The sequence below is a fragment of the Sebastes fasciatus genome, chromosome 18 (genome assembly GCF_043250625.1).
Source record: "Sebastes fasciatus isolate fSebFas1 chromosome 18, fSebFas1.pri, whole genome shotgun sequence".
NCBI lineage: Eukaryota > Metazoa > Chordata > Actinopteri > Perciformes > Sebastidae > Sebastes > Sebastes fasciatus.
The window spans coordinates 29,576,214-29,592,564 of record NC_133812.1 but is presented as its reverse complement, the minus strand read 5'-3'; the positions used below and the strand labels follow the sequence as shown (position 1 = coordinate 29,592,564).

At 38.7% G+C, this 16,351-nt stretch overlaps 1 protein-coding gene across 1 annotated transcript; it reads left to right on the top strand.

Moving 5' to 3' along the window:
* Positions 1-8,532: 8,532 nt before the first annotated feature.
* On the top strand, positions 8,533-13,160 carry atf3 (activating transcription factor 3). The gene is made up of 4 exons (XM_074615153.1): positions 8,533-8,692; positions 10,034-10,292; positions 10,406-10,513; positions 10,822-13,160. Exons 2-4 carry the CDS (start codon positions 10,035-10,037, stop codon positions 11,119-11,121), a joined length of 666 nt encoding a protein of 221 aa, XP_074471254.1. The 5' UTR covers positions 8,533-8,692; position 10,034; the 3' UTR covers positions 11,122-13,160.
* Positions 13,161-16,351: the final 3,191 nt, after the last annotated feature.

Below are 16,351 nucleotides of genomic sequence, written 5' to 3'. Positions count from 1 at the left end.
CCTGAAACGTGTTCTGAGAAAGCCACGTGTTAGCAGATAATAAAAGAATAAATTACATAAATATTGATATTTCATCTGGATATAAAAGTAGTGGTGTTGAAGTCTAGCGGCTTAAAAAGCTGCGTCCGCTAGAAGATTGTTACGACGGAATAATAGGGCATAAAAAACATGATTATGGAACCGAGGGTGATATTACACAAAAAAGCTTCTGAGGTTAAAGTGGTAAATTTACAAGCAATAAAATCGCAAATTTGCAAGATTACAAAGTCGTAAATTTACGAGAAAATAACTTTAATATTGTCTGAGATTAAAGTAATCATTTTACGAGAAAAGAACCTCAGATATTGTCTGAGATTAAAGTGGCAAATTTACAAAAAAAAAAAAAAAATTTGCAAGATTATAAAGTTGTTAATTTACGAGGAATTTTTTGGGGGATATTGTCTGAGATTAAACTGGAGAATATACAAGAAAAAAAATTACAAATTTGCGAGATTATAAAATCGAAAATTTCCGAGAAAAAAACTTTAATATTGTCTGAGATTAAATTTGTAAATTTATGAGAAAATAAACTCAGATATTGTCTGAGATTTAAGTTGCAAATTTAATAATCAAAAACCCACAAATTTGCAAGATTAGAAAGTTGTTAATTTACGAGGAAAAGAAATGTGGATATTGTCTGAGATTAATGTGGCAATTAATGAGAAAAAAACTAAGATGTTGTCTGAGATTAAAGTGGTAAATTTACAAAAAAAAAAACACAAATTTGCAATATCATAAAGTTGTTAATTAACGAGAAAAATGACAAATTTGCGAGCTTATAAAGAAAAAAAAAGTTCAAACCTGTGATAATAAAAAATAATATTTTTAATTTGTTAAGGAACCAATTTAATCTTATAAATCCTGAGTTTTTTCTAGGAATATTTCCCCTCTACCTACAACGGCTCTAATACACCATCATAGATTTATGCCAATGCAGATAAAATGTGTTTTTGCGTTGACCTCCATCAGGTAGATCATAATGTTAATCAGAATCAATAAATGATTCTTAAATAAAAAGGAAGAAACACCCACATGCTTCCAGACGAGCTAGTGAGTCTAAAAAAGGACATAAATATGAACTATCAGAGGTGACGTGTCCTCATGAAACATGCTCAAACATGCACGGCTTCTTTTGTTTTTCACTTTCTCTTCTACTCAGAGCAGATTGTGTTTATGAGAAACTGCCTGATATCCTGATCGGGTCCCTCATAGTGAAACTTACAGCCCCGTCAACACGTCTGTTTTCTCTATCAGCCAACATCACAAACATACTGTACCTCTACCTCTACTGACGCTGACAGCCGGTGAAAGTGAGAGTAGAACGTGGTGGTTAACAGATGTGATGAAGTCACCGTCATTCTGCTCTCAGTTTGATTTAAAGGAGTTTATTTGAGACTCACAACTGATATGAAACGATTAAACACGACTTATTGTCCCGAGAGAAACAAACAACTTTAGAAGGTCAAAGAACCGGAGAGGCAACGGCAGACCACGTAATACTCTAATTATTGTAATTATTAACAGGTTATTTGTGTCTCACATTTAGCTAATTAAATACTTTACTTTGCTTCTTACAGTTTATTTATCATTTATTAAATAAAATAATAATTAAAACAACATGTTAATCATGTCTTATATGATCTACAACCAGTTTTACATCCTCTTTTACATGTACTCTCAGCATTTAAACTGTACATCTATCAACTAAACAATGCTTTAACAGTCTTGATCTCTAAATAAATATTGTAAAATTAACATTAAAACTTGTCAGACAGACACAGAGGTTTGGTTGTGTGAACGTACACACACACACACACACACACACACACACACACACACACACAGAGAGAGAGCTCCGTATGAAACCCTTCAAATATAAAAATAGAGAATGTGATATTTAGCCGGCGGGTTAGCGCTCCGATCATCTGGTATTAATAGTCAACGGGGTCAGCGGTGACTTCACGGCGCAGCATCAATCTGGATTACCACACTGACCTCTTAAACGTTTCAACACCTGTCTGCCTGCTCACACACAGAGACAGAGACGGTTTCAACAGGTGATGAAGATTCAGGAAAAAGTCTTGAAGTATTACTAAAAAAGTTTTACGCTTGGTTGTGAATTGAACGAATTTTCTACGATACCGTCGGCACCGTCAGGGCTCCAGACTAACGGCGTCCTGTTGTCCCGGCGTCCCGGGGACGATAGAAAGTTTCCCATTAAATACTAGAAAATGACCTGTCTTTTTATTATATATACATTATTAAATAATAGAAAATGGCTTATTTTTTTACTATATATTCACCTTTAAATAACAGTAAATGTCTTGTTTTTTATTGTATATAAATTATTAAATAATAGAAAATGGCTTGTTTTGTTTTACCAGAGATGTTCCATTAAATAATACTAAATTTAAATAATACAATAATAAATAATAATAAATAAAACTGTTAATTAATACTAAATTTAAAAGTTTTTTAATTACAGGACAAAGTCCGGGTAATGAGTTGCTACTACTTTTTCTGTTATTTTGCAGATTATTTTCTTAGAAAATTCCATCGCTGACGTTACTTGTGAACAGCTACCATTGAAATGTTCACCTTCAGCAAACACTAAATCTGAGACTGCTTCCACTTTCTTTTCCTGAGAACAGGTATTTCATGTTTGTATAACTCAGCCTGCCGTAGGTACGTACTCCATGACCCGGATCTCATCGGATCTTTAACCTTTAACCATCGGTGAACCTGGTTATAAAGGTTTCAGTCTGCAGCAGGTGGACCTGGTTATAAAGGTAATAAAGGTTATAAGGGTTATAAAGGTTTCCACTGTGCAGTCTGCAACAGGTCAACCTGGTTATAAAGGTTATAAAGGTTTCCGTTGTACAGTCAGCAACAGGGAAACACTGTTTAGTCAACTATTAACCGTCTTTACTGCCGGCTGGTATTCACCGTGATGACATTCCTGTTACACACACACAGAGAATGTGAAGGCTCTTCTGAATGGAAAGTCACCATGGAGGTGTTTTTATCAGCCCATCAAGGCTTCCCTGGAAACAATGCATGACACACGCACGCACACACACACACACACACTGATGTAAGTTTCTAGATCAGTCATGGCAGTCACAGTACAAAGTCATATTTCCTTTTGTACAATTAATTTCTAGTAAAGCCATGAACCCTCATGACACCAACATATAGAGGGTTGATTTTGACATTTCACAACTTCTGAACTCTTCTGAAGCAACTTCAGCTTCAGCTTCTGAGAAAAGAGACTTCTGGATTAAATGAAAGTGAAAGTTTAAATGTTTAGTTGTTGCAGGCAGAAGAAACTGGAAGTTTCTAGATTACAACAGTCGGAGGCTTTGAGCTGGAAATGACAGGAAATGAGTGACGAGGAAGGAAAAGAGAGAAAGAGGTGAAGGCGGAGGAGGAAAGAGCTCTGCTAGACCTTCATCTACTAATACGCTTATTATTACTAATAATACAGAGAGAGGTTTTACTGCCAGCTCATGGTAGGTCTACTGATCTGGTAAAGTCTGTAAAACTCCCTCTGCAAGCTGGAAAAGTGCTCATAAAGAGTCTGTTTGTTCAGACAGAATGAACAGAAGCCGGTGCAGGTTCAGAGCATGTTTTAGGCTTATTTTGGTGAAACAGAATGTGTTTGTCTGATACTGAGCGTACGGATGAAGTGCAGAGAAGGAGATCATGCGTGCTGGGATAGTTTTTATTTCCCCGAGTGTTAAAACCTGCAGTTCGTGAGTTCAAGTTAAACACAGTGGTTCGTGTGATACGTTACAAAAAGTTAATCCGGCTTTTTTTTTTTTGCATTTTGCCACCTATCCCGCTGAGCAGAGACACGTCCAAAAGACATCAATTTAACGTCTCTGTCGACCGTCCAAAAGACGTCTACTGAGGAGCCAGAATGAAATGTTTTTGCGACGTATTTTTTAAACGACTGTTAAACTATTGATGTCAACCTGAGTCCACCAGACGTCCAAAAGTGTGTCTGGACTGACGGACGTTATACAGACATGATCTGAACGCCTTCCTGACGTCACATGTTTGCTGGGATGTCTCGCAAGACGTGTCTCAATTTCCTCTCCTGCCTTTTCAAAATAAACTCAACAAAACTACTTCGTTAGGTTTAGGAACAGATGGTGGTTTGGGTTAAAATAACTACGGAAGTTACGAGACAAATAAATAAATAAAGAAACAAATAAAGCGTTGACTTCTAGTTTCACTCGGGACATGAACGCCGGTCTCCTGGGTGAACGTTTTAAACCCACCCATCCACCCCGACCTCCTCCCTGCATGCCGTTTGTCGCCCTTTGTAATTCTTGCGTGCATCAAATACAAATTGATTTTGCTGTATCTATACGAATCACAGTAGGCTACATTATTTTTCGTAGTATAGCTACGAACGGTGCCTCCTGTTCCCATTTACGACAGATATATGAACTATTTTTCATTCCTTTTGAGATGCCTACAAATCTGTAAATCATTTATGAAAAAACATGATGGTTGCCAAGGAGAGAAATATCACCCCGTAGAGCCGACATCCTGTTTTCAATCTAATTGTTCTCCAGCCGTCTTCATCATTCTGAAACCAGAACTGAGGATGACTTGTTTTCACCTAAAAAGAGTCAAAGAGTGATCTGATTTTATGATGTTTAAGTCACATGACATGTATAGGAAGAGTAGGAATTTGGCACAAACAGCATTACTCATCTTGAAACCTATTTTTGTTATATTATTTCAGCAGAACTGTTGCTCCATTCAGTCAGAGAGACGGAGGGGAAATGACACACAGAATGAAGGAGAAAGAAACCCCCCTATTATCAGTTATTTATATTCCTTAGACAGTGGAGAGGAATACGTGAAACACGGGGGGAGAGAAACAGTTATAGATTCAAACCGGTGGTGATTTTATTGAACAAATCTTAAACCACGAAGCCTCAAACTTTGACTTTTTTTTTTTTGTGATACATTTTTTATTGGTATTTAAGCAAAATTATATAGTGTGGGGTTACAAATTGATAGATCGCCAATAGAGTAAAAAAAATATATATATATAACCACAAATGTCCATGTACTAATCAATACAAAATTGGCAAGCAGCTACAGAAAAAATAAAACGAGAAAGAAAAAAAAAACAGGAAGAAAAAAGAAGTAACAACAAACAACAACAAAAAATCATTTAAATAAAAACGTCTGCGTTTTACATGTTTTGACCTTAATGACCCAGAGTGAACATCGGTTCCTGACGCAACCTGACCTCTACGAGAAAACACAGAAACACTGTCCAAAACACCTGAACAGAGAGGAAGAAACCTCAGGAGAGGATGTAGTACTACTATACTGATTATACCTTAATGTGACTGCAAGTGAAGCAGCTACTACTAGTACTACTGCTACTGGTATAATGCCACTACTAACAAAACTACTGCTAACACTTGTATAATACTATAAAGGTTACGACCAGTAAATGTAATACTTGTAATAAGTTCTACTACAGCTGCTTTAGCGTCTCTACTGCCACCTTTACTGGTATTAATGAGTATAATGGTGTGTTTTTAAGGTAGAAACTCGTCAGCGCTCCTCTCAGGAAATCCCCGTCTGTCTCAGCAGGTGATTAAACGAGATCAACCGATTAAGACCGATTAAGAAACAGAGGAGTAGTAGATTAAAGTGAAGTCACTAAACTCCTATACAGCACGTCTCAGACCTCACAGGAACAGCAAGGAAACATGCAAACAAATCTTTACCTTTTCTACCCAGCAGCTGGTCTTCAGGATCATTTCCCTCCGTTGGAGAGGTCATGTCACCTTTAAACAAAATCCTAAATTCACCTTATTAACATGAAGTAAATCCCTCCGTGTGCCGGAGTCTCCGTGTTCAACCTGGTGGTTTTATAGTGTTATACCCGGCTGAGGAGATGTCACCACAGAATAAATAACTGCTGTGTGTCACTGAGCTGGAACAGCGTTATTCACTCGTTAGTGAGGAATGACTGGAATGGGAGTCCATGTCAGGGTCAACGCAGAGAGACGGAGAGAGAGACGGAGAGAGAGACGGAGAGATAGTACTCCTTTATTTAGCAGTCATTTCATTAGTTTTATTCAGCTTTTTAAATGTTGTTCATGTATCTAAAGGGAACTTTATTCATCTGAATACTGAGTGTGATGGTGTGGGGGAGAAGAGGAGAGGAAGAAATACTGAGAGAAAGTGAGAGAAAGTAGAGGGATGGGAAGGAGACGAGGAAAAGGGACTAGAAAGAAGGAAACTATATGAGAAAGGAAGGAGACTAGGAGAGAAGGAAAACGAACAATGGAAGAGGAGAAAAAACGAGTTGGGAAAAAGGGGGAGGGAAAGAAAGGAAGAGAGAGGGAGGAAGAGATAGAAGAGAGAAAGAGAGAAAGTGGCATGATGGAGAGATGGAAAAAGTCCGTAGACAATGAGGGGGGAGGAGGAAGAAAAAGAAGAAGAAGAAAAGACAGAAAAAAAGATATGTGAAAGAATGATGGAGAAAAGGATGGAAGAGGGAGGAAGAAAAGATGAGAGAAGAGAAAAAAACAAAAGAAGGATGGAGACGAAGAGGAGGAGATGACGGGACAAGTGTATGGGAGAGAAAAAGAAGGAAAAAGGAGGGATGGAAAGGAAAGGAAGAGAGAGGGAGGAAGAGATTAAAGTAGGAAGAGGGAAAGAGAGAAAGTGGCATGATGGAGGGATGGAAAGAAGGGTGTAAAAAGTCTGTAGACAATGAGGGAGGAAGAAGACAAAGAAGAGACAGAACAGAAAGATGTGGGAAAGAGGGAGAAAAGAAAAAGGAAAGGAAAAAAGGATGGAAGAAGTAGAAGAAGAGACGAAAGAAGAAATAGGAAGAGAAAATGTGGCGAGATAATGATGGAGGGATGAAGAGACGGATGGAAAAGAAAAGGAGGAGAGGACGGGACGTCAGTGTATGGGTGAGAGAAAAAGAGAACAACTAGAAAGAAGAAAAAGGAAGGAAAGGAAGAGAGAGGGCGGAAGAGGAGAGGAAAGGAAATAAAAAAGAGGAGGAAAGAAGAAGGAAAGGAAGAGGAGGTAGAAAAGAAACAAAACAAAAGCGGCAAGATAATGATGGAGGGAAAGGAGGAAAAGAGAAGAGGAGAAGACTGTGAGGAGATGAAGGAAGGAAGCAGAGAGAGGAGGGAGGAGGGAGGAGAAGAAGAGAGGAGAAGAGGAGAAGCAGAGAGAGGAGAAGCAGGGAGGAGAGGAGAGAGGAGGAGAGAGGAGAGAGAAGATGAGAGGAGGGAGGAGGAGGAGGAGAAGATGAGAGGAGGGAGGAGAGGAGGAGAAGATGAGAGGAGAAGAGGAGAAGCAGAGAGAGGAGAAGCAGGGAGGAGAGGAGAGAGGAGGAGAGAGGAGAGAGAAGATGAGAGGAGGGAGGAGGAGGAGGAGAAGATGAGAGGAGGGAGGAGAGGAGGAGAAGATGAGAGGAGGGAGGAGAGGAGGAGAAGATGAGAGGAGGGAGGAGGAGGAGGAGAAGATGAGAGGAGGGAGGAGAGGAGGAGAAGATGAGAGGAGGGAGGAGAGGAGGGAGGGAGAATCTGTAAAGTAACTAAAGTTGTCAGATAAATGTAGTGGAGTAAACAGTCTAATATTCCCTCTGAGATGTCGAGGAGGAGAAAGTATAAAGTATAAAGTATCAGAACATGGAAATACTCCAGTAAAGTAGAAGTACCTCAAAGTTGTATTTAAGTACTTAGTTACTTTCCACCACTGAGTACATTTTATACTGTTGTGTTTTAAAGCATTCTTTACTCTTCCTGTTGGAACAAAATAATGTTAATTATTTAACTGTAAAGTAGAATGTGTTTCTGATACCTGCACTTTGTTCTGCATTAAAATACACCGGGATGTTTAAACTGACTGGATGAAGCACAGCCCCACCAAGAAACATGAACACCAGCAGCCACTGGAGGAGAGAGGAGAGGAGGAGAGAGGAGGGAGGAGAGGATAGAGGAGAGAGGAGAGAGGGGAGAGGGGAGGAGGGGAATCCTGTCCTGTTATGGCTGATAGAGGAATAGCAGCTGAGCAGCAGCTCTGTGTAGCTGGATTGCATCATCACTGGATAAGTCTCTATAAATAGGATGACGTCACCCCTGTGCACTCCCTCCCCTCCCTCCCTCCTCTCTCCCCTCCTCCTCCCCCTTAGTAGCATTCCAGGTTGCGTCATCAGGCCCCGCCCCTTCAGTCTGTATATAAAAGAGGTGATGCAACGGAACCCACACAAGCGCAACTTTACGCACCAGAACAACAACAGCAGCTCCAACACTAGAGCAGCAGCTCCAACAGCAGCAGGAACCAGAGCGACTTTACGCACCAGAACAACAACAGCAGCTCCAACACTAGAGCAGCAGCTCCAACAGCAGCAGGAACCGGAGCGACTTTACGCACCAGAACAACAACAGCAGCTCCAACACTAGAGCAGCAGCTCCAACAGCAGCAGGAACCAGAGCGACTTTACGCACCAGAACAACAACAGCAGCTCCAACACTAGAGCAGCAGCTCCAACAGCAGCAGGAACCGGAGCGACTTTACGCACCAGAACAGACCAGAGCGACTATTAGAGGTTCATTTCTCCGCTGAACGTCCCTCACATCTTGAACAGGTAGAGAGAGACTCTCCGGAGGCTTCACTGGAACTTATAAACTCTTCAGATTGAATGAAAACATAAAAGAGAAACTCTCTGCGGCTCTAAAGTCAGCGAGAACTTCTTTATTATTATAAAGCTGTTAATTGAATATGTGTAACTCTGTTTAAGAGATTCTGATGTGATTTAGATCTGCTCCGACCATGTTTATATATTATAATACTTAATATAAAAAATATAAAATGGTGAAATCTATTTCGGATGTTTGTGATTTAAAGGTTTTGTGAGTTAAAGTGAAATTTATTTAACTGTTTTCTTAACTTTGGAGTTAATGACAGATTTAAACCTTATTATTTTATTAACTTGTTTTATTGTATTTAACTTTTATTTTATTTTATTTTATTAATCTAGTTTTTACTTCGCACTGTTTTACTATTATTACTGTTATTATAGTTTTTAATTGTATTTTATTATATTTTTAGCATTATTGTCTCAAATTATCAGATTAAATTGTTAAATAGTTTTGTCTTTAAGCACTTTAACTGCACTAACCTGTATGAAAGGAGCTATAACAATAAAGTTTAATTGATTTAGAGGTTTAGTTAAATTAAAACAACTGTTTTTATTCTCAGATAAATGTTTAAATGACACACATATATAACAAAACTTGAGAAATATGTATTTTATTGATTGTAAATCAGTTACAATGTTACATTAATTGATAAATCAAAAATATTAACTTAACTTACCATGAAGTAGATTAATACCAGTAGAGTGCTTTATTATGGAGATATTAAAGAGAGAATAACTTGTTTTAATACACATTTATTTATTTATATCCTATGTTACAGGATATGAATGTGTTTGTTTTGGTCTCTCGGAGCTGATATCATAATCATCTTATCAAGCTGTCAGTCATAATTCTCCATGAGTCACTGGTCTGTTTAGATAACAAACATTCACTCCTATTAATGATTCGCTTTAATTGTTCAAAAGGAAAATATTTGTTCAAGTTCAGCTGATTCTCCTTCAAAGCCTCTGAGGCCATAAATGATTCCTCCTCTACGTTAACTCTGATAACATTCAACCTCCTTTCTTTGTTTATTATAACTGTTGTGCAATATTTGAGCTCTTTATCATTATTACTCAGCAAAATAAACATCAATCTAATATCTCCATAGTTTAACTGATCTTTGTTTCTTAATAATAATAAGTGTTTAGTGACTTTAACATGTTTAACGGTGTTTTTTGTATCTCTGAATTTTTTTATTTTTTGCACAATATCTTAATAAATTGTATATTTCCTCTTGGTGTTTCTGAGTGACGTGATAATAACGAGTCGTCTCTTTGTGTTTCCAGAATGATGCTGCAGCACCCGGGTCCCTCGCTGGCTGACATCAGCTGCTCCGCCCTGGTGCCCTGCCTCTCGCCGCCGGGCACGCTCACCCTGGACGACTTCACCAACTTCACGCCCATCGTGAAAGAGGAGCTGCGGCTGGCCATCCAGACCAAGCGCCTGTCCAACGGGCTCAGCGCCGACATGAGCTCCGACGGAGCCAGCTCCTGCTCGGACCGAGCCTCGGAGCACTGGACCGGTGGCTCCGGGGTCAGGAGAGAGGTGAGGCAGAGCAGGAACCACAGCCTGTAGTCAAATGTGACTCTGTTTTATAAATGTAGGGTTTATTTTAGGGATGAAAATATTAACAGTTTCTATTTCTTTATGGTTCCCAGTTCACACCTCAGGAGCACGAGAGGAGGAAGAGACGGAGAGAGAGGAACAAAGTTGCTGCTGCAAAGTGCCGCAACAAGAAGAAGGAGAAGACTGAGACTCTGCAGCAGGTCAGTTTACAACTTCTATCAGTTTTAGAAAAGATAACCAAGCTGGAAGGTCAGGCTTTTTTTATAGAAACTCAGTTTTTATTTTACATTTTCACACCACAAAAGTAACTGAGGATAATCAATGTCTGGCTCAAGGATAAAATATGTTAAATGTACAATATGTGATTTAAAAAAAACATTCAAAGTCCTTAATTCCAACATTTTTTAGACTGCCTATAGCACAAAGAAGTTTTTCTAACAAAAGCTTTAACATCCAAGATAAAGGTTCAGCATTAACATTTCCTCTTCTCCCCGTCTCTGTTCTGCAGGAGTCTGAGAAACTGGAGACGGTCAACGCCGACCTGAAGGCTCAGATCGAGGAGCTGAAGCAGCAGAAGCAGCAGCTGGTCTACATGCTCAACCTGCACCGGCCGACCTGCATCGTCCGAGCCCAGAACGGCCAAACGCCCGAGGACGAGAGGAACCTCTTCATCCAACACATCAAGGAGAGCAACTTACAACTCCACAACCTCACCTCCTCCATCACCTCCTCCACCACATCCCTCTCCACAGTCGCCCCTCTAGAAGGAGGACTGCTGACCCTCGATCACATCCACTGTCACATATGAGTGTTTTAGCCGCTTTTCTAAGACTTTACAAAGCTGCCGTCGACACAGCACGAACTGTTGGAGAAGCTGGTGGAGCCGCCGAACAGACTCACGACCTGAGAATGACAGTGATGATAAAATGCCATTCGGATGACCCCTCGGTCTCATCCACAAAGCTGCTAGAGAGACCTCCCGCTCCCTGAAGCCGGAGCTGCTGATTGGACAGGACGTGACACACAAGGGACAGCAACCTTCAGCATTATGTTTTAGTTTTTTAACATTACAAACAGTCAGGGCCAAGGACGGATGCCAAAGCACTAAAAAAACAAAACAAAAACATTTTTTTTTTTTATTTACTGGTATTTTGAAAGGATGAAAGTTTCATTTAGTGTCTGATTTTTGTACCAAAGCGTGATTTTCAAGGTGATCAAGGCACATAAAGTAGACGCAGGTTGACCGTGTGAGTGTGTACAGACATCTGTTTGAGCTGCAAGTCGCCGACTTTAAAAAGAGACGTTGTTGTTTGTGCTTAGCGTATGAAATATATTTATTAAGTAACTACTGTATGACTTGTAATTGCCGTATCAACCCTGTCTGTCTGCTAAATACGCTGCTACTACTACTAACCACTCAGGACCTATGCTGGATGCAGAAGTTGTTGTTTTAAGAGCTAACCTCTCCAAAAAAAAGTCAGGTTGTTTGCTGTCAGGGCAGCAGTAGCAGTTACAAAAGGGAAATGTACTTTGCAGACAGGGTTTAAAATTCTGCACTTAAAGAAAAAGCATAGTAAAAAATTACAATATCATCCCATATGCAGATGATACTTTACTTTCCGTAGCAATTTGAAATTCGCTGGCAAGCAAAATTGTCCCAAAAAAACACAATACTGTATATAATTTCACAAGTACACTTTATTTATCACTGCGTTCCCTCTTAAGATGAACAGAACTAGTGTTGCTTTTTACATCTTCCATGACGATGAAGCTCCACGAGTGTTATGTTGTTTTCTACCTAAAATCTCGTATATTGTATTAACTCTGTGCTACTGTATGTAAAACACCGGATGCCTCCTTTTTGGTCTTGGACAGTGCAAAACAAAAGATTATTTTCTAAAAGTGTATTTTTGTTAATGAGATTTGGTTTGGAAGTTGTGTTCACAAGATATCGTTAGCTAGGTATCGGAAGTGTTGCATCGGCTTCCAGCTGGTCCTTTTAACACACGCCTGACTCTGGAGTTATGCAAGATGATGTGATGTTAGAACTGTGTGTGTGATGAACTTTATCCAGGCTTCAACTCACTGCCAAATATTTCTTCCCCTCCTCTCTGCTTGCTTTAGAGTGGAATCATCCCTCAAGAGAAATGTGGTTTATTGCACAAGGCGGTGTAATGAACGAGAGTTAAGAAGCTATGTTTCTTGTCAATTACTAAACATGGCATCAATCTAAAGTGTCCATCAATAGACAAACATCTGAAACCCTCTTCTCCCTCAGTCGTTGCACGTCAGTAGAGAAACTCTCAGTATTTGAATAATTGTCAGTGAGCAGACTGAACATCATGTTAGCATCGTTAGCGTCTATCTTAAAGGTTTGTCGCCATTGTGAGCTCATAACAGAAGAGTGATATGATTTATGTAAGAGCAGCACATTACTGTCACGGTGAGGACTGAAGTTTTATATTTTATGTTTGCATGGTAGAAGAAGGTTTATATTGTTTATCGTGTGTGTTATATGAGCAAAGAACTTGAGAGTGGCAGGGTTAAAGGGACGCAGGCGTTCACAGCGTGTATGTAATGTTGTTCATTGTCCCGTTGCTAGTCGTGGCTAGATAGCTAATAATAATAAGCACTGAGTTGGATGTATTCTATTGTGCCTACTTCTACTGGAGGCTGTCTTTGTTTCTGTAGCTGCTCGACTGTTGGAGCATCTTAGCCTGAATGAATAAACCGTAGGCTGTCAGGTACAACTGCACTGCTACTACCAACGTGTACTTCCATCTTTGTGATCTGTCAACTTTTGTTTTTGATACTTTGTTAATTAAAAATATGTTCTGCAAAATGTAACCGCTCATGGTGACGTTTTCTTTGGGAAATAATCTAATATGATTCGTATGGACAATAGTCGTCAATGCACAAAATACTGTTCTGTTTCTATACAATAACAATGTTTAGTACTTAATAATGCTGTTAAACTAGAGGCTCTGATCTCATTATATTAAAGCTACATCACATATTCTTCATATAAAAATATATATTCTAGGGCTAATTGATTAAAATATTTAATCGCAATTAATCGCATGATTGTACCTTAAAGGGAGATTTGTCAAGTATTTAATCCTCTTATCAACATGGGAGTGGACAAATATGCTGCTTTATGCAAATGTATGTATATATTTATTATTGTAAATCAATTAACAACACAAAACAATGACAGATATTGTTCAATATTGTCCATTTTCATTCACATATCTGGAGGTCAGAGTTTCAGAAAGTCACAGTTTTTCCTCGCCAAACTTTAGCGTAACTTCGTAGCGTTATTTAACCTCCTCCTACAAGCTAGTATGGCATGGTTGGTACCGATGGATTCATCAGGTTTTCTAGTTTACTATGATGTCAGTATCTTCACTCTAGCTTTAAAACTGAGCTGCTACAACCTAAAAATCACGTTAATGCGTTAGAGAAATTAGTGGCGTCAAAACAAATTTGCATTAACGCGTTATTATTATAACTTTGACAGCCGTAGTGTCAAATAAATATAGTGGAATAAAAGAACAATAATTGCTTCTGAATTGTCGTGGAGTAGAAGTATAATGTAGCATTAAATGGAAACACTCAAGTAAAGTACAAGTACCTCAGAATTGTACTTCATTACAGTAAATGTATTTATAGTTTCATTCCACCACTGCACCACTAAAACTCCTGGAGCTACATTTCATCAAGTTTACACCAAATTTAGTTCATGATAGATAGATAGATAGATAGATAGATAGATAGATAGATACTCTATTGATCCCGAAGGAAATGTAGGCATCCAGTAGCTTAAACAACACGTGACGTGACGGTGTGCCAGTCGTAGTGCAAATAGTGCAAGAGTACTGAATATAGTAGTGTATATTATAGTGTATGAAACAGTAGTGTAATGTAATAGTATAATAGTAGTATAGATGTATAATATTATAATACAAGAAGATGTGAGAAATGATATGAGAAGATATAATATAAGACATAATAATAATAATATATAGGTGTAGTATAGGTTAATACAACAATAATACTTATACTATTGATGGTACTATATATATATAATATGTATGTAAACAATGTAAACTACACAAACAATAACAGATATGAATACAAATATCATTAGACGGGTCCTCAAAAAGCCAAACATCTTATTTTTTATACTCCATAACATTTTAACCAATGATTACAGGTACAGGTGTGTAATTTGTTAAAAACGTAACTAAACTCTGGAACACAAGAAACACACATGAGAAACATGAATTGTTAAAGGTAACCCTTCACACCTGTGACCCGGTGTCGGTGGGTTTGTTGTTCTTTGAGCATATTTCACATCTTATCTTCACAGATAACAAACATTAGCTCATCTCTTCCCTCTCCGTCTCTGAACAGCTGACATGTCCAGTCTTGTCTCTCTCTCTCTCTTCAGCACAAACAGCTGCTCTGAGCTCACAGCAGGAAGTTAGTAGGTGAACTCGTGTTTATGTTTTCTACATGAAGGGACGAACCACCAAATTAAACGTTTTATTTCCTCTTACAGCAGCGTCCCCGTGTTTATCTGGGAATGTGTGCTCATTAAAATCCATTTAGATTAATCAGTGTTGGTTTTCTTCATATATATGTATACTTTCCTAAATCCTTTAATAAGAAATTGCAGAGTTGATGCTGATTGTGTGACAAAACTTGTGTTTAATTCTCAAAGTAAAACAGAAGCCAACAGCTGCTGAGGGCGCTAATAGATTATTTAAGCCTGTCATCTCAAAATGTAAATATATTTTTAGGGCTGTCAAAGTTAACGTGATAATAACACGTTAACGCAAATATTGTTTTGACTCTATTAATTTCTTTACCGCATTAATGCAACTTCAGTTTTAAAGCTAGAGTGAAGATCCTGGTATCATAGTAAACTATAAAACCTGATGAATCCATCGGTACCAACCATGTCAGACTAGCTTGTCGTGAAGGAGGTTAAATAACGCTCCAAACTTACACTAAATGTTGGAGAGGAAAAACTGTCATGTCCATTTTCTGTATGAGAACTTTTTACTTTTGGTACTTTAAGTACATTTTGATGCTAACACTTTTGTACTTTTACTCAGGTAACATTTTGACTTTTATTCGTAACAGAGTACAATTACACTTTGGTATTATTACTTTTACTTAAAAGTAAAAGTAATACCTCTTCCACCACTGGAGATGTGTCGGAAAAAATAGCCGGAAATAAAAAAAAAAAAAAATGGTGGAAATTCTGATGAGGTTTGTGGAAATTTCCCGTTTGTAATTTAACTAAAAAAATAAAAGATGTGAGCTTTAACTCCTCACCTACATGCTAGATGGGCGAGGTTCACACACGAGTTTCCGACGATCCCACTAAAGAAAGTCAGCTAATTGTCCTGAAGCAGTGAACCCACGCAAAGATGATGAAAGCAAACATTAAACTACGTCACCGAGGTTTGATAATGTGCATCTGTTATCAGGAGTTTCTTTAGTAATGCTGATAGATCTATAGACCGACTGGTTTCATTAAAATAAAAGAAAATAAAGGTGAAATGAGGTCAGTCGAGATGAGAGCAGACATGTTCACGAGACGCTGTGAATACTAAGAGCCGAGCTGAGCGGCGCTGTGAGAACGTGGGCGGTGGTGCGTTGCTGGAGGGAAATGTTTCAACCTGCTTCAGTATTGTTTGATTCACTTGAACTGGTATGTTAATTATAACGTTTAACATCTCCAGGAATCACATCCCCCCTCGGCTCTGCTCCGCTCAGGTAACTTCCTCTACCTGTTCTCTTAGATCAGTCGCCAGAGAAACATGTTTATGTTTCTGGAAACCACGAATACGTTGAATGTCAATGTCTTTACATTCGGTCAGAGCAAGTGACGTAGTATATTGAGCGACCTTTCTTCAAAGTTACGTGGTATAATAACAAGTATAAGAAGCAAGAAAGTTCACAAAGGGCGGGTGGTATTAGTGATGGATGGGTCAAAAAAACACAAGACTATTCATCCAGGAGGC